This window comes from Meleagris gallopavo, chromosome 12, assembly GCF_000146605.3.
Source record: "Meleagris gallopavo isolate NT-WF06-2002-E0010 breed Aviagen turkey brand Nicholas breeding stock chromosome 12, Turkey_5.1, whole genome shotgun sequence".
NCBI lineage: Eukaryota > Metazoa > Chordata > Aves > Galliformes > Phasianidae > Meleagris > Meleagris gallopavo.
Genome location: NC_015022.2, coordinates 1,851,903 through 1,868,158, shown reverse-complemented (window position 1 = coordinate 1,868,158; position 16,256 = coordinate 1,851,903). Strand labels below are relative to the sequence as shown.

General features: G+C 57.7%; 4 protein-coding genes across 4 annotated transcripts in view; all 4 read left to right on the top strand.

Moving 5' to 3' along the window:
• Positions 1-4,798, top strand: part of LOC104912761 (protein PML-like) — an 11,573-nt gene extending 6,775 nt beyond the window's left edge. Inside the window, exons 6-10 of the mRNA XM_019619263.1 lie at positions 1,947-1,987; positions 2,380-2,623; positions 2,876-2,934; positions 3,207-3,336; positions 3,837-4,798. Coding sequence (XP_019474808.1) covers positions 1,947-1,987; positions 2,380-2,623; positions 2,876-2,934; positions 3,207-3,336; positions 3,837-4,558 — 1,196 coding nt within the window. The 3' untranslated portion in view covers positions 4,559-4,798. The remainder of the gene's footprint in view (positions 1-1,946; positions 1,988-2,379; positions 2,624-2,875; positions 2,935-3,206; positions 3,337-3,836) is intronic.
• Positions 4,799-5,529: 731 nt separating this feature from the next.
• Positions 5,530-9,182, top strand: LOC100547278 (zona pellucida sperm-binding protein 3-like). The gene is made up of 8 exons (XM_010717214.2): positions 5,530-5,954; positions 6,798-6,916; positions 6,990-7,093; positions 7,243-7,420; positions 7,506-7,626; positions 8,284-8,375; positions 8,474-8,703; positions 8,770-9,182. The coding sequence occupies exons 1-8, from the start codon at positions 5,562-5,564 to the stop codon at positions 8,874-8,876; spliced, it is 1,344 nt and encodes a 447-aa protein (XP_010715516.1). The 5' UTR covers positions 5,530-5,561; the 3' UTR covers positions 8,877-9,182.
• Positions 9,183-10,635: 1,453 nt separating this feature from the next.
• LOC100543573 (zona pellucida sperm-binding protein 3) lies at positions 10,636-14,041 on the top strand. The gene is made up of 9 exons (XM_010717213.2): positions 10,636-11,223; positions 11,436-11,554; positions 11,626-11,729; positions 11,899-12,076; positions 12,154-12,274; positions 12,365-12,456; positions 12,712-12,842; positions 12,914-13,003; positions 13,077-14,041. Exons 1-9 carry the CDS (start codon positions 10,849-10,851, stop codon positions 13,205-13,207), a joined length of 1,341 nt encoding a protein of 446 aa, XP_010715515.1. The 5' UTR covers positions 10,636-10,848; the 3' UTR covers positions 13,208-14,041.
• An 87-nt stretch (positions 14,042-14,128) lies between these two features.
• Positions 14,129-15,885, top strand: COMMD4 (COMM domain containing 4). The gene is made up of 8 exons (XM_010717211.3): positions 14,129-14,238; positions 14,324-14,395; positions 14,491-14,556; positions 14,699-14,738; positions 14,843-14,962; positions 15,209-15,289; positions 15,482-15,658; positions 15,767-15,885. Exons 1-8 carry the CDS (start codon positions 14,236-14,238, stop codon positions 15,805-15,807), a joined length of 600 nt encoding a protein of 199 aa, XP_010715513.1. The 5' UTR covers positions 14,129-14,235; the 3' UTR covers positions 15,808-15,885.
• Positions 15,886-16,256: the final 371 nt, after the last annotated feature.

Sequence of the window (16,256 nt, the reverse complement as noted above, 5' to 3'; positions counted from 1 at the left end):
GGCTGGTGGAGAAGATGGGCCTCTATGCCACGGAGCAGGAGGTGATGGACATGCAGCCCTTCGTCAAGGATGCGCTGGAGGAGCTGCGGAGGCAGCGCCCGGCGGCGGATGGGGAGCTGGCGCTGCACGAAGACTTTGCCGAGTGCCGTGCCAGGCTGCAGGCGCTGACTGAGTGCATCGAAGGGCTGCAAGGTGAGATGTGGGCACGCTGCTCCGCAGAGCTGGGTGGAGGCCAAAAGGCAGGCTGGGTGTCGTACACTGGGATTCACGTCTCCTCCCACTTGGAGGACAGTGATTGCTGCCCTCGCTCCGAGGTTGGGATGCCACCGTTGCTTTCCTCGCTGCCAAAGCGATGGTGGTCTCACTGTGTGCAGCCAGCCCCCGGGTGCACTGTAGGGGGAGGGAGGATGGTAAGTCATCTGTGCCCTGGGCTGGGGGAGGTGAGTGGCATTGGATGTGGGTGTGCAGAGCGTGCAGGCTGCTGCGGACAGTGGCCAGGAGGGCCACTTGTCCTCTCCAAGAAGTGTGGCATGCACACAGGTCACCTCTGTCCCTGGGCCCCGGTGTGCTGCCATCTGCTGAGTGCTCCATCCATGCTGTCCTTGCTAAGCTCCCTCTCCTGCTCCCTTCAGCCCCGCTCCCCACAGCAGGTCCCGCTGTCCCCCAGCAGGACACACCATCCGAGGACAGCAGCACCCCAACCCTCGACCTGCAGCCTCAGCCCCGTAGCCCCGGAAGAGACACACCCCCCACACCACCCACCCCTGCTGCACAGTGGGATGAAGGAGCAGAGGAAGGCTCAGCATCGCCTCTCAGTGCTGCTGGGGACACCACATCTCCCCCCAAGAGCCTCCAGGCCTCCCTGGCCGCCCTGCAGGAAGATTTTGGTTGCTGGGCCAGGGCACACCTGCAGCACACAGATGAGCTGCTGGGGGTCACCACTTGCCTGCTGCAGGCTCAGCGCAGACAAAACAAACACCTGGTGTCCCTGTCCCGTGGGGTGCACTCTATGGCCCGCTCCCTCAGTGCCATCATCTCCTCAATGGAGAAAATGCTACAACCAAGGCCTCAGGACCCCAGGTCTGTGCCCATCCCACAGGAGCCCTCGCTGCCCTCCAACCTGCTGGATTTGTTCTGCCCCAGAACCTCACAGCAGAGTGAAATGAATCGGGGTCCTGCAGCATCTCCCCCTGCTGCCGAGCCCCTCGCCAGGTCCCCATCACCCAAGGCCCCCAGCCCAGTGCTGGAGGAGGAGCATCCCAGCAGGGGCAAGCAAGACTGGAAGCACACTGCTGGCCTCAGGAAGCGGAGGAAGAAGTGAGGGGAAATGGTGTGCAATGATACTCCAGGTGGATGCAGTGAGGATTGGGCTCTATCTGCAAACCAGGATGCCTAAAAAAAACATGGAAAGTCGCTGCAGGAACCAAGCTCCCCACCTCACTTGCTGTGCCAATAAAATTCTCCTGGGCTGAACATTTGTCTTTTGCTGGTGTCGCAGCCCAAAAGGGCTTTCCTGAGAGTTTCCAAAATTGCATCCCACTTCCCTCTGTGAAGGGTTTGAACATGTCCACGGCCACAGCCTGAGCATTGCTGGAGAGCACAGGAGTGCTGGGAACACAGGGCTGGGCTGGTGGAACGGCATGTCCCCAGCTACCGAATCACAGCAATTTCATTGCATGATGCTACTAATGGCCTTTTCAGCTTTCCAGCACACGTGGGCAGCTGGATGAGCAAGCATTTTACCAGCCCAGCCTTGAGTTTGGCCTCTGCAACATCTCCCAGTGGGGCACAGGGCTGCTCGCGGCTCCATCATCCCCGTGGCAGCAGAGGAGACGTGGCCCTACAGCCACCTGCACCTCCTGCAGAGGGTTCTGCAGCACCCATCACTCTCAGACACCTCCAGCACTGCTCACCCTCCTCATCCCGCTGTGTTTTTGTTCTTTCAGAAGCTGCCCCTGCTCCAGCCACCACGGAAAGCTCCCACCAGGTGAGATTTGCTTTTTGCTCACACCAGAAGCCATCCCAGATCCCAGGGCTCCCCACGACATCTCCAGCACCCCTGTATCTCCTATTCATTGCCTCCACCTCCACCCCTTGCCTCGGGTCCTCTGTTGGTCCCTGTGTGGTCCCATCGCAGCTCCAGACTGGCACACTGGGTGGCACACTGGGTTTGCTCACCAAAGCAAGGTGGCAGTGGCAGGACCATGCATCATTGTGCCTGCCTTGGTGTCATTACCTTGAGGTTCTTCCCTTGGGTTCAAAAATGAGTGCCTTGAGGATCCTCAGCCTTTCCCTCGGACTTGTGTGGTTGTGCTCTGGCGGCAAAGGACATCCCTGGCCACACAGAGATGCTCACTGAGCTCTGTTTTGCCCACTTAGGTCCCATTGACCTCCACCCCTGTCAAGAGGAAGAAAGATGAAAGCACCACCACGCTGCAACTTCCTTCAAAGGTGATAAAGGTTGAGAAAGACGACAATGAGTGGAGCACATCAGTGGTGCCACAGGAACCAAACTGCTTGCCCCAACCCCAGACCAGCTTTTCTGCACCCACTATGGCTGCCAGCAGGGAAGGCTGCCTGCTGAACATCGTGCCAGACAGCAGTGATGAGATGCATGACTCAGGTAAACAGTGCTCCTGCAAGCATCAGGTGGATTCTGGGGGGCAATTTGCAGCATCCCCAGAAAGTTCCCAAGAGGATATCACGTCTCAGTGCATCTTCTTGTTCAGATGGTTGCTCCCCATCCACCTCCCTGACTGGCCATGGCACCTCAGCTCAGCTGATGATGCTGACAGGGGGTCAGTTGGCCCTTGTGCTCACTGCAGGTCAGACAGTCCTGTGTTCCAAAGGCGATATGTCTTTTCTCTCTGGGCAGATAGTGACCTTCTCAACTTGGGCAGCGATGAAGAGGACAGCGTGGATGAGGAGTTGCTGGTGAGTTAAGATCCTGGCAAAGAACTTCTGAAATCCTTCCTGAGGGACAAAATATCCTTGTCAAAACTCTTCAACTCTGTGATAGCCCCATCTTTCCTGTCATCTTAGAGCAGAAAGCTACTTGGTAAGGTTCCAAGCAGGTCACTTCAAGTCCTCCAGCAGTTAGTTTTAAATAGATCCCTTTGGTCACCTCCAGGACGCACAAACACCCTGAGCTGCTACCATGGTTCTTCCTGAGATGTTTATTAAAAGCTAGTCATTTGCTCCTCCAGGACCCCAGTCTGCTAGACGATATGCTCGAGGATGGCACTGGCAGAGACAACCCACACCTTCCCATCTGCCTCCAGAACACACTGGATGTGGGACAAGGATACGTGATCTTCTTTGACATTAAGATTTGGAGTAAGATCCTAAGTGTGAATGTCTTTTGTAATGAGTATGCCTTGTTGAAGCTGGCTTAGATCCCCACGTATGGCAGTATCACTTTTGATTTATTTGGGGGTGGGCAGAAGTTGGGAAGTTTAGTGAGGTATTGGCACAGGCTGCCCTCGGAGGTGGTAGAGTCACTGTCCTAGGAGGTTTTCAAGAAAATGATAGATGTGGCACTGTGGGACATGGTCTAGAGTGGTTACAGGCATGGGACTGGATGATTTTAGTTGTCTTTCCAACTTTAATGATTCTATGATTCTATGAAGTTCAGACATTTCTGTCATAGCCTTGGTGATGTAAGAGAGAGAGGACAACTGTTGAGCCCCAAAGAGATCTTGCTTTCATGTTTTGAGACAGATAGGGGGCTTTTAAAGGCTGAGTGACTCAATGTTTTATTTCCGTGCTGAGTAAGAGGTTAATTCTCCCTGTTTTTCCTCTCTCCTCCTCTTTTGCTTTTCCCTCATCCTCTCCAGAAAATGAAGTCATTCAGATGGCAGTGGTTGATAAAGAGAATATGCTCTCAGTCCTCATTCAGCCCACGATGAGTTTGCCCAACTCGACAGCCAGAACTAATGGCTATGAGCTGGGCCTGAGGGATCTGCTTAGCCACCTCAGCACCATCCACAGGCCCATCCTGGCTGCCTTTAGTCTCTGGTCACTGCCCCTTCCCACCCTTCTGAAAACTCTGACGGCCATTGGCAAGAAAGAGGAGTTCTTGTCCACAGTCTATGGCTTCCTGGATGTTCTACCTCTAATAAAGGAGAAGGTCCCCGAGGAGAAAAGCTGCAAGCTGAAGAACTTGGCCGGCAACTTGCTGTGGCGGGACCTCAGCAACTGCAGCACCCTGGAGAGCGCCAGCGCCGTGAAGGACCTGTGCGATGTCCTGGAGATCGACCTGCAGAACAAACTCACGCAGCTCCTCAGCCCTGCCAACCTGGAGTCCTTCGTGTCCCTGCAACCCTTGCTGGACAAGAGGCTGCTCAGCCGGCCCTCGGCCCAGACGTTGGCTTCCCATGGCATCGGCCTCCCCGAGCTGCGTACCTGCTTCGCGTGTGACCCCGCCAGGGGTCTCGCCAAGATGTGTGCCTTGGTCAATGCCCACAGGCATTCCTCTGAGAAAAAGGTCCGTCACCTCAGCAAGATCAAGGCCTACTTCCAGCAGCAGCCACTGGCGGGTAGCAGCCAGGCCTCATGATGGGTTGCTGGAGGCCACAAAGACTAAGCAAGACAGATGAACGGTAGTCCTTACTAAACGCGTTCCATTGCCCTGCGTGGGATGCAACCTGGGTTTGCAGTACGAATGCCCAAAGTGAGCACACAGGATGGTGCTCTCCAAACACAATGCTAGCCAGGCCATTGCTTGATGGGGCAATTAGCTTAATTGCCCTTTCTGTGTATGCATGCAGATGAAATAAATTGTTTCTCTTCTTTGTCACCTGCTGCAAATACTTTGCTTTACTCCCCATTCCCATGTTAAATGTGAAGAGGAGGCTCAGGTAGACCTCTGCTCAATACAACTCCCTGACAGGAGGTCGTGGCAGAGTGGAGGTTGGTCTCTGCCCCAGGTAACAGTGATAGGATGAGAGGTGATGCACCTCAAGTTGTGCTAAGGGAGGTTCAGGTTGGGTATCAGGAAATATTTTTTCTTTGAAAGAGTGATAATGCATAGACACAGGCTGCCCAGGGAGGTGGGGCAGTCACTGTCCCTGGAGGTGCTCAACAGCTGTTGGAGTTGTCACACTGAGTGACGTGGCCAAGGGCAATCACAGCCTCCCCAGAGCTTTCTCCAAGCTAAAAGCAGACAAGATAACTATCTACACCTGGCCTGTAGAAGATATCCCAAGTTAGTAAAGGGATAAGACATTTCCAGACCTGAATCTGCCCTTAAACGCTGGGGTATATTTTGAAATGCTGCATCAGAGAAAAGGGGAGACTTGTGCCCATCTTTCAAACAGATCTGGCAGGGTATATGGAGGTGGGACACATCCCCTGGGAGATCTTGCAGGGCTGCTTATTACCAGAAAAGATGTTAAAAAGAAACTGCAGTTAGCTGCACAGCACGTTTGACACCAGCTCCTCGTTAGCTAATTAACACCATCCCCAGGGGACTGGGTGCTGCCAATTGTCTTTGATGGGAGTGAGGGCTACAAAAGGCCCTGGGCAGCCCCCACCCCTTATGCTGAGCTCTGGCAGGCAGGATGAGGCTCGCAAGCTGCCTGGGCTTTGTTCTTTTCTGCTGCTTCCTGGAGGTGGGGGCTGCCTACAGCTCTTGGGGCTTTCTCCGAGGGGAGACGGAGCTGTGGGGGGCTCAGTCCTTGGGGCAGCCCCATGCCTTCTCCCAGCCCTCCCCATGGGCGTGGGTGGACGTGTCCCAGCTCCAGGCTGCGTCCCCACTGCACCCCGTGTCTGTGTGGTGCCAGGAGGCTCAGATGGTGGTCACGGTGCACAGGGACCTCTTTGGCACCGGGCGCCTGGTCCGGGCTGCAGACCTGACCCTGGGTACGGCTGCCTGCCCGGCCACAGCCCAGAATGCTGCTGAGAGCGTGGTGACCTTCACGGCTGGGCTGCACGAGTGCGGCAGCACCCTCAGGGTAAGGTTGGGGGCCATGGGTGGGGGCTGGCTCCTCGTTTGCACCTTGGGGTGCTGTGTAGCAAGGGATACTGAGCCTTTGGGTGTTTAACTGGAGAGTTCTGGCGACTTCTTCCCTTTTGTTTAGAAGGGTTGGAAGCAAAGTTAAAGAGGAAGCAGCAGCCAGCCCTCTAAGTGCTCCTTGCTTCACATAGCTAAGGGCAGGCTTGGTGCTGCTAAAGCTTCTTAAGGCTGGTGGTGTCTCTGATGCAACACTTAATGGAGCATAGTGGTTGGGCTCTGTGCTTGAAGAAACAATTACAAGGTTTTCCTTATAGCTGGGAGTCTCAGTTCCTCTCTGAAGGCTGCAGAGCCCCAGCAGCTGATAGTGAGTTCAGGAAAGTCTGGGTGCTGCCTGCTGTTGCTAGAGCATGTGTATGCTAACTGTTGAGTCACAGCCTGAACCACTGATTGAGCACCTGGGGAAAGAACCCTGTCAGCCCTGGGAGCACAGGTGGAGCCTGGCTGCACCTATCTTTGACCTCATTCAAGGATTGACTGCCACTGGAGGAGGATCTCTGGTTGGAGATCACTCCCTTGTGGAGTTTTCCCTGCAAGCCTAGACCTTCAGGGACAGTGAGCACTTTCCTTTTTTCTTTGTAACACCTTTCCATTGCATTAGTCCCTCTGTTATTACACCTCCTGTATGACCATTCCACCGCATTGATCTTTTGATTGTTACGGAGTGGCATGAAGCTGCTTTGAAAAAAAGCTCTATCTCCTGGGAGAGGCTGTGGGGCTCCACTTGTGTGGCTGGAGGAGGAGGGTTCTTGGCGACTGCACAATGCAATCTGCCTCTCCCCAGCTCACCCCTGAGGCTCTCATCTACAGCACAAGCTTGAATTACAACCCAGTCCATGCTGGCAACCCCGTCGTCATCCGCACCAGCCCAGCTGTGGTTCCAATTGAGTGCCACTACCCAAGGTGAGTTGATGTGGATGGGCACCAAGCCCTCCTGCAGCTGCAGAGCCTTCTGATCATGAGCATCACTCCCCAGGAGGAACAACGTGAGCAGCCACGCCATCCAGCCCACGTGGGCACCATTCTACTCCACCCTCTCCTCTGAGCAGAGGCTGCTCTTCTCCTTGCACCTTATGAATGGTAGGTTTGGAGGAGGGGTCTCCCCTGGTGCATGGGATGGGTGAGCTCCCCAGGTGTTGGTGCAGGGCTGGCAGCCCCAGGGCCTTGTCCCCATAGGGTTCCTCGTGTGTGAGCAGTGAGGCACTAGAAACATCTTAATTTCATTCCAGATGACTGGAGCACCGAGAGGGCCTCTACTGTGTTCCAGCTGGGGGAGGTCCTCCACATGCAGGCCAGTGTCAGTGTGGGGAACCACGCGCCTCTGAGGCTCTTTGTGGACAACTGCGTGGCCACCCCTAGCCCAGACAGGGGCTCCTCTCCCCAGTATGCATTCATTGACTTCAGTGGGTAAGAGCTCCTGTGCCCTGGTCTTGGGTCACCTCTTTGTAAGGCTTGGCTCTCAGTCACCTGGATGACCTTTGTTTGTACCTAGGTGCATGGTGGATGGGCGGCTGGATGATGCCACCTCAACTTTTATATCCCCAAGGCCCCGACTAAATGTGCTTCAGTTTGCAGTAGATGTGTTCAAGTTTGCAGGAGACTCCAGCAGCCTGGTAAATCCAAGATAGTGAACTCCCTTGTTTAGATGTTGTCCAACCTCATGCCATGGCGTGGGTCAGTGCAGCTTTGTTGGGGTTGTGTTGGGGAAGTATTCATAGAGTCATTTGAGTTGGATGAGAACCTTGATGAGGTCCATCAGTGCAGCCCCTGCAATGCACAGAGACACCCACCCACAGCACATTGGGTGCTCAGAGCCCTCCAGCCTGAGCTTGGTGTTTGCAGGGATGGGGCAACACTGCCTCTTTGGGCAATCTGTGCCAGTGCCTCACAGCCCTTAGTGTAAAAACAAACAAACAAACAAAAAAAAACTTCCTTACATCCAAATCTCCTCTCTTCTAGTTTGAATCCATTTCCCCCTTGTCCTACCCTTCAGCAGACTCTGTTAAAGAGTCTGTCCCCTTCTTCCCTCGTAGCAACACATGGATGGGGTGTTACTGCTTCTGATTGTAGTCCTGTGAGCCCACAGGCTCCCCCTTGGGTAATGTTTCTGGTCAAGACAAGCTCCCCTAGGTTAGATTTGAATGGCTGCACTCAATGTTCTGAAAGAAGCAGCGGTGTTTGGGGTGCTTCAGGGAGACAGTGGTCCCTCACAGGGCATGGGGAAGCCGTGTGTGTGAATGACCACCTCACCCTGCTGCTTGGTCTCTCAGCTTTACATCACCTGCCACCTAAAGGTCTCCCCAGCCAGCCAACCTCCGGACCCTCAGAACAAGGCTTGCTCCTTCCACAAACCCAGCGGGCTGTGAGTAGCTGGGATGTGCTTCTGGGCTGCCCGTCCCGTGCCCCAAAGCTCAATGGGGTCCCTGCTACAGGCAGGCTGCTGACCAGGCTCTCTTCCAGCTGGGCGCCCGTGGAGGGCACACGGGCTGTGTGCTCGTGCTGTGAGACACAGAGGTGTGGCACAGCACGGCGCTCCCTGCAGCCCTTCAGCACATCCCATCAGCACAGAGGAAGGCGATCCCACAGAGAGCTGCCCATGGGACCCACACTGGGAGAAGCAGATGTGATGCTCGGCCCTCTGCTCATCCATGGCCACCAGCAGCACCCAGCAGGCAGGGTGCCCTCAGCAGGTGGGTAATGAAGATGGGGTGTGGGCCCATCTTTGCTTCTCACCACCTTTGGCTTCTCCTCCGCAGGTGCTGGAAGCCATGTGGTGCTGGGGCTGGCTGCTGGCTTGGCCGTCCTACTCCTTGCTGCTCTGGGAGCCCTGGTTGCCTGCCGGACACGCAGCAATCCTGTCTGAATTGTGTTCTGAACTTTTAGCTTCTAATATCCAATAAAAAGTAAACATGACCCACAATGGGAGACTTCCTGGGGCTTGAAGGGGGGTTCTGGCTCATGCTGTCCATCCTGTGAGTAAGGGCTGGTGGGATGGGGGTCCCTGTTAAGGGGGGGCTGGAGAGGTGCAGAGAAAGTTTGGCTCTTCCTGGGCTGCAGGGAGGCAGGAATTCCAGTCCCTGCCCCAAGGACTGTTTATGCATTTCATCCAAGGCTTGTTACATATAGATATGTGTAAACAGTCCTTGGAGCAGAGACTGGAATTTCAGCCTCTGCTTTTCCCCTTCTTCCCCCCCCCCCCCCCCGACCTCCCCACTTACCCACCACCAGAAACAGGCTTTCCTCTCAGCACTATGGAGCTGGGGCTGTTCTGTTCAGTGCAGCAGCTGGCAAGGCAGGGTGCTCCTGCTCCAAACCTGAGAGCAGATGATCCTGCCAGGTGCAAAACAGACCCCCTGCATGCTATGATGGGAAAGAGGAAGGATTTCTGTGTTTCTTCTGCCAGCCTTGTTCCTAATAGACTTTCTCTACTGTTAGCAAAGCTCTGGCTTGCACCTGTGGGTGGCATTCCCCTTAACAGCCCTCATCCCCTCCTGAGCAGAGTCCCTGGCTTCTTCTCGACATGCAGCTTTGAGTTACAAGCTGTGCTTTTAAGTCTCTTTTGTATAATGTGGGGAAAATTTTTTGCTTCGGGGCTTGCCCTGGGACTTTTCATCTCTGCCTCCTCCAGCTCTGTGCTTGCCCTCTTTCCTGGCCATGCTGGTTTGTGGCCAAGCCATCTTCTGCTTGGAATAAAGTCAGGACAGAATTTCCCTTTTTCTAAGACGAGCACCTCCCCAGTTCTGTGTCTCGAGGGGCTTCTCGCTGCTCATTCCAGAGGGGCCCCTGAGCTGCCCCCTCCTCACCAGCCAGGGCTCCTGCCCTCGCCCTGTGCTCCCCAGCCGTTGTTTACTGATTCAGCAGCGCCTGCCCCTTATCTGCCGTCAGCGTGGGTGCCTTTGCCAAATGTCCTCCCAAAGACAGAGGCTCCCTGCTGGAATGCCTGGCATTTCTACGCAAGCACCAATCTCAAGGTATCCTAAACACCGAGGAGAAGTCCTGACCTGCTCCATGGGGAAGAGAGTCAGCAGGAGGGCAGAAGGTTGTGCAATACAGCATGCTTGCATGTGCATCGTGCTTTTGGGGTGTTGCGTCAAATTCAGTGGGGTTTCTGGCTGGCAACTGTTTCCTAGGGGCCAGCTGAGGTCCACTTCAGCTCCCTTCTAGCTAAGGGCATCACAAAGGTGGGGAAGGATTTGGGGTGCAGAGCAGAACGCCCTTTGTGTCACCGTGCACAGGGCATGGTGGGGAAAAGACATGGACACAAAGAAGGGGCTGAGAACGTGGGGCTGAGTTTCAAGCAGCGGTCCATTTGCTAAGGGATGGCCCTGGGTATTTTGCTGGGCAGGGCTGGCTAATGTGGGCTGCAGGCCCAGCCCTGCAAGAGTGCTGCAGTAGGGTGTGATGGGGCTGGCTGAGCACGGCTGCACTCGTGCTGTCGGTGAGAAGTGGGATGCGTAAAGCCCCTACTTGGGATGCTATGGAGGGGCCACAGGGCAGAAGCATCTGGAATGGCTCCGGGCAGAGCTGGGGGTGGTGGAAAGCCCCCACCTCTGACCCTCCCCCCACTGCATCACCTCCCCAAGAGCCTTGAAAAGCCCCTTATCACCAGGCAAAAACCTAAACAAGCCGCTCTGTCCCCGTCTCCCCGTCTCCGGCTTCTGCTGAGTTTTCTAAACAATTCCCCCAAAGAGGCTGACGAGGATGTTTTCTCTCGCCTTGGGCAGCCTGGGATGGGGGGCACAGCACCCCGGAAATGACTCTGCCTCCCCATCCTCACGTGCAGCCAGCACAGGGGGACAAGGGATATAAAGCACAGCGGAGCTGCCTTAGCTCCCATGCTGGGTGAGCTGGCAGCAGGCAGGATGCAAGGCGGCTGCGTGGTGCTGGGGCTCCTGTGCTGCTTGGTGGCCGGGGTGGGCTCCTACACGCCCTGGGACCTCTCCTGGACAGCACGAGGGGATCCCTCTGCCTGGTCCTATGGGGCCGAGGCACACTCACGGGCCGTGGCCGGCTCGCACCCGGTGGCTGTGCAGTGCCAAGAGGCACAGCTGGTGGTGACGGTGCACAGGGACCTCTTTGGCACCGGGCGTCTCATCAACGCTGCCGACCTGACTCTGGGCCCAGCTGCCTGCAAGCACTCCTCGCTCAACGCTGCGCACAACACCGTTACCTTCGCCGCTGGCCTCCACGAGTGTGGCAGCGTCGTGCAGGTGAGATCTCGTACCCCAGGTGGGTGGTTTCCTCCCAGACAGGAGCTTTTTTTCCCCCAGAGCTGCTTTGTGCTTACGGCTGGAGACCCTCTGTGCTTTACCCTTTTTTTTTCTTTCGCATTTCCCAATGGAAAGGGACAGCTCTGGGCGGGTGGGTGGGAGGGGGAGGTCTCGGTGCCTCGTTGCCAACTTTGTGCACTTTTCCTGCCCAGGTGACGCCAGATGCCCTCATCTATCGCACGCTCATCAACTACGACCCCAGCCCTGCCAGCAACCCTGTCATCATCCGTACCAACCCTGCTGTCATCCCCATCGAGTGCCACTACCCCAGGTAAGAACTCTGCACCCTCACTGTCCCCCCACATCAGTGCCCAGCTGAGTACTGACGCTGTTACTTGCCAGGAGGGAGAATGTGAGTAGCAATGCCATCCGGCCCACCTGGTCCCCCTTCAACTCTGCACTGTCAGCTGAGGAGAGACTGGTGTTCTCCCTGCGCCTCATGAGCGGTAAGTGGGATGGCACCCTGTACACCAGCAGGGCTGTGCCATGTGGCACAGCTCCCAGTTACCCAACTGGGGCACCCAGCTGTCCCAAAGCCATCACCCACACTGCTCCCTGGCCATCACTTCCGCTGTCCCCTCTCTCACCCCCTCGTGTCACCACCCTGCCCTGCAGACGACTGGAGCACAGAGAGACCCTTCACCGGCTTCCAGCTGGGCGACATCCTCAACATCCAGGCTGAAGTCAGCACTGAGAGCCATGTGCCCCTGCGGCTCTTTGTGGACAGCTGTGTGGCTGCCCTGAGCCCTGACGGTGACTCCTCGCCCCACTACGCCATCATTGACTTCAACGGGTGAGCCTGGGGGGGGTCACCACACTCAGGGGGCTCAGCGGGATGCTAACCCACCCCCTCATCTGCCTCATGTCCAGGTGCTTAGTGGATGGGAGGGTGGATGACACCAGTTCTGCCTTCATCACACCCCGGCCACGGGAGGATGTGCTGCGGTTCAGGATCGATGTCTTCAGGTTTGCAGGGGACACCAGGAACCTGGTAAGGCTGTATGCTGTGTCCATTCACACCTACCCTGAGCCAGGCTGCCCCTAGGGAGAGATCCCCAGCCCTTCCTCTGCCTTCCCACAGATCTACATCACCTGCCACCTGAAGGTGACCCCAGCAGACCAAGGCCCAGACCCCCAGAACAAGGCTTGCTCCTTCAATAAGGCTAGAAACACGTGAGTAGCTGTGGCACAAATCAGCCTGTTTTATGAACTCCAACTCAGAGGCCAGCACCCAAGCCTCAGACACAGGACACAGACCCTCTTTGTGGGTCTGGAAGGTGGTGGATGAGGAGCTACTTGATGCTGGGCACCATCTCACACTCCTCCAGCGTGTGTTTGTCAATATTCTTGGTGTCCTTTGGGCAGGAGGGGAGGGGAGGTTGCCGGGGGTCCCCACTCACTGGTAACAGTCCTGTCGTCCTGCTCCAGCTGGGTGCCAGTGGAAGGCAGCAGGGATGTCTGCAGCTGCTGTGAGACGGGCAACTGTGAGCCGCCTGCGCTTTCCCGGAGGCTCAACCCCATGGAGCGATGGCATGGACGCCGCTTCCGCCGTGATGCTGGTAAGGTCCCCTGGTAAGGCTGGGGAGACCCGGGAAGGTGGGAGCACAGCTCATGGTTCCATCCTTCCTAGGGAAAGAGGTTGCAGCTGATGTGGTCATTGGCCCCGTGCTGCTCTTGGCCGAGTCAGCAGCCATGGGACAGCAGCAGGAGGATGGTGATGGTGAGTCCCTGTGGTTGTGCCCTTGTGGGGTGGCTGCAGTGCCCTGCTCTGACGGCTGGGTTTGGGTTTGCAGGTGCAGAGGTGATAGTGTCCAGCGTGGAGATAGGGCTGCTGTGCGTGGCCATGGCTGTAGCCCTGGCTGCCATTGGGGTGGCTGTGGGTATTGCACTCAAGAGTTGCACCCGAACCTCAGCTGCGGCATGAGTGCAGGGCGAGCCGTGAATAAAGCCTGGAAAAGAGAAACTGTGTCGTGCTGTCCCTTTGCGCCGCTGTGGCTCTGGAGTAGCAGAGTCCCCAGCTCCACCACTTGGGTTCGGGGTTGGGGGTTGCATTGCAATGGAGATAGAGCACTGCCAGCAGTGGGACGCCCCAGCAGGGCTTCAAGCTCCTCCCAGTGCCCAGTTCTGCCCTGGTGGCTCTCCATACGTACCACTGGGTTCAGACCGCGTGGTTGGGTGGCCCTAGAGGTGTCCCCAGCCTCTAGTCACCACGTGTTAGGGGACAACGGTTGCACAGAGGATCCGTCTCCATGCCCTGTTTGGGCTCTGGGGGTCGCAAACCAGCCGGGTGGGCGCAGGGATCTGCTATACAGGATGGGGTCCCGGCTGGGACAAGTCCCAAACCCCTGTGCCCCCAGACTGCTGCGAGCGAGCGAGTTCAAGAGCTCCGCTCCCACCCGTGCCCCTTCAGCTCCGCGCAGCTTCGTTCCCCCCTCAACCCGAGCTGCTGCCCTCGCTGTTCACACACTGTGCATCTATATCAGTTCCCACTGCCACCGTGATCGAATGAGGGCCCTGGAGCGCAGCTGCTGGAGCAGAGAGTGGCTCCGAGCTGAGTGCCAGAGCTGCGGCTGGGAGAAGCTGAACGAGCCGAGCATCCATCGGCTGCAGCTGAAAATAAAGACGGGTAAGCATAGAGAGGCACAAGCACGAAATAAAGACAGAGGAACCAAATACAGCCCCGGGAGTTGAAACCGCGGCGCGCTGAAGCCTCGAGGCGGCTCCTCCCGGCGGGCGCGGGAACAGCGCGGACCTGGGTGAGGACTGCAGAGTAAAGCCCAAACGCGGCGGGGCTTTGTGGTGGGCGGGGCTTTGAGGTGGGCGGGGCTTTGCAGTAGGCGGGGCTTCGCTGTAGACGGGGCTTTGCGGTGGGCGGGGCCGGGAGCCCTGCGGGGTCCCGGTATCGGTTCCGGGTCGCGGAGGCGGAACCTGTGGGAATCGAGCGGTAGCGCCATGGTGGGAGCGGGCCCGGCGGCGGAGAGGGGGGCTCTGGGGGCTGCTCGGGGCTTCGCCGGGCTCTGAGCGCTCCTTTCCTTCGCAGCGGTTCCGGTTCTGCGGGGACCTGGACTGCCCCGACTGGGTGCTGGCCGAGATCAGCGTGCTGGCCCGAATCGTTAAGTGATTTCCCCTCCAAACCCCGTCCGTCCTGGCGCCGGGCCCCGCTTTCGGCAGAGCCGGGCGCGGTGCTGAGCCTGATTCTCCCTGCAGTCCTCGGTGAAGCTGAAGCTAATCTGCGCCCAGGTGCTGCGGGAGCTGCTGGGAGAGGCCATCGATGTGAGTGTTCCCGCCGGGAACCATGCAAGCTCCCAAACCCCTGCTTTGGTTATAGTATTGCAGTGCTATGCAGCGCTGTAGTACCGATGGAAAGAGGTATGTTACTGTATAATTAATTAGTACCTGTGCTTCTGTCTGGCAGTATGAGAAGATCCTGAAGCTGACGTCGGACGCCAAGCTCGGTGAGCCCCATTCCTCTCCTGCTGTTGGGAGCCTTGCAGGAGGCAGCCACCTCCCACAGGGGTCTGTCTGTCTGTCACTGAGCTGAGCCCCCTCTTCCCTGCAGAGTCAGGTGATGTGAAGGCTGCAATTGCTGTGCTCGACTTCATCCTCTCCAACGCAGCCAAGCACAATGTGGATGGTGAATCCCTGTCTAGCGAGCTGCAGCAGCTGGGACTGCCCAAAGGTGGGGCGTGGGATGGGGATATGGGACCCTGCAGCCACACATCTGCAGCAAGTGCTGCCTTGTTGTGCCCTGCCCAGTCCTACAGTGAGCAGTGCACAATGCTGGCTGTCCTCTCATGTCCACGCTGTCTGTTCCCAGGCTTTCTGAGCCCTCCCCTGTTCCCTCCCTGCTGAGGTTTGGCTGCCCCAGCACTGGGGGTAGCAGCAGCAGGCTCTCACTGTTTCTCCCATCGTCCTTCTCGGGCAGAACACGCCACAGGGTTGTGCCGCTCCTACGAGGAGAAGCAGAGCTCTCTGCAGGACAGCCTCAGGGCTGGCAGCCTCCGATGTGAGTGCCCCACTCATACTGCTGGCATGCGACCCTTAGGGGCAAGGGCGGGGGTGGGGGACGGGGGGGGGTGGGCGGAGAGTCTCTTCCTTGGTGATGTCCCCATCCAAGGGTGATGCATTGGCTCTGTGCTGCCCTGGCCGAGTTGAGCCATGGGACCAGGCCGGGCACTGACACAGCCCTGCACTGCAGTGAGCCGCCTGGATAGTGTGTCGTGGCGGGTGGATTATACACTGAGCTCCAGTGAGCTGCAGGAGGTGGGTGAACCTCTGGTGCAGCTGCTGCTGCGTGTGCGGCACCGGGAGCATGGGGAGCCCGAGGCCGTGCCCATGGCCGTGTCAGCGGAGAAATTCCGGGTGCTGCTGGCAGGTGAGGATGGAGTGGAGTTGGGGCTGAGGGAGCGAGCCCCATCCTTTCTCTCAGGGCTCTCCAGGCCCTCAGAACAACACTCCATGCCACAGCTTCTCCACTCCACAGAGCTGAAGCAGGCCCAGGCGCTGATGAAGACCCTCCTGTGAGGACGCGGCCCGGCGGTGGTGTCACACATATAATGTATATGTTATGTCCGCACAATAAAGTGCGGGAGCGAAGCCCGAGCTCTGTCAGCCTCTTCCTGCCCACGGGGCTCTCGGGCCGTGCGGGCTCGGCGCTGCTGTTGCCATGGCGACGCGAATGCGGCCCTTCCCGGCATGCCCCGGGGCGGAGGCGGGGCGAATGGGAATAGGGGCGGGGCGTATCGCCAGGCGATGGGACGGCCAATGGGTGGTTGGTGGGGCGGTCCCAAATGACGTGGAGGCCAATGGGAGGCGAGGGGGTGTGTCCCACGCGTTAGAACAAACCAATGGGGGGCGAGCGGGGCGTGTCGCCAGGCAACGGGGTCGGCCGCGGCGCGGAGCGGTCCCGGTGTGCCGGCGGTGCCGAGGTTCCGTCGCCATGCCGGAGTGCCCAGAGCTGCACCTGGCCGGCC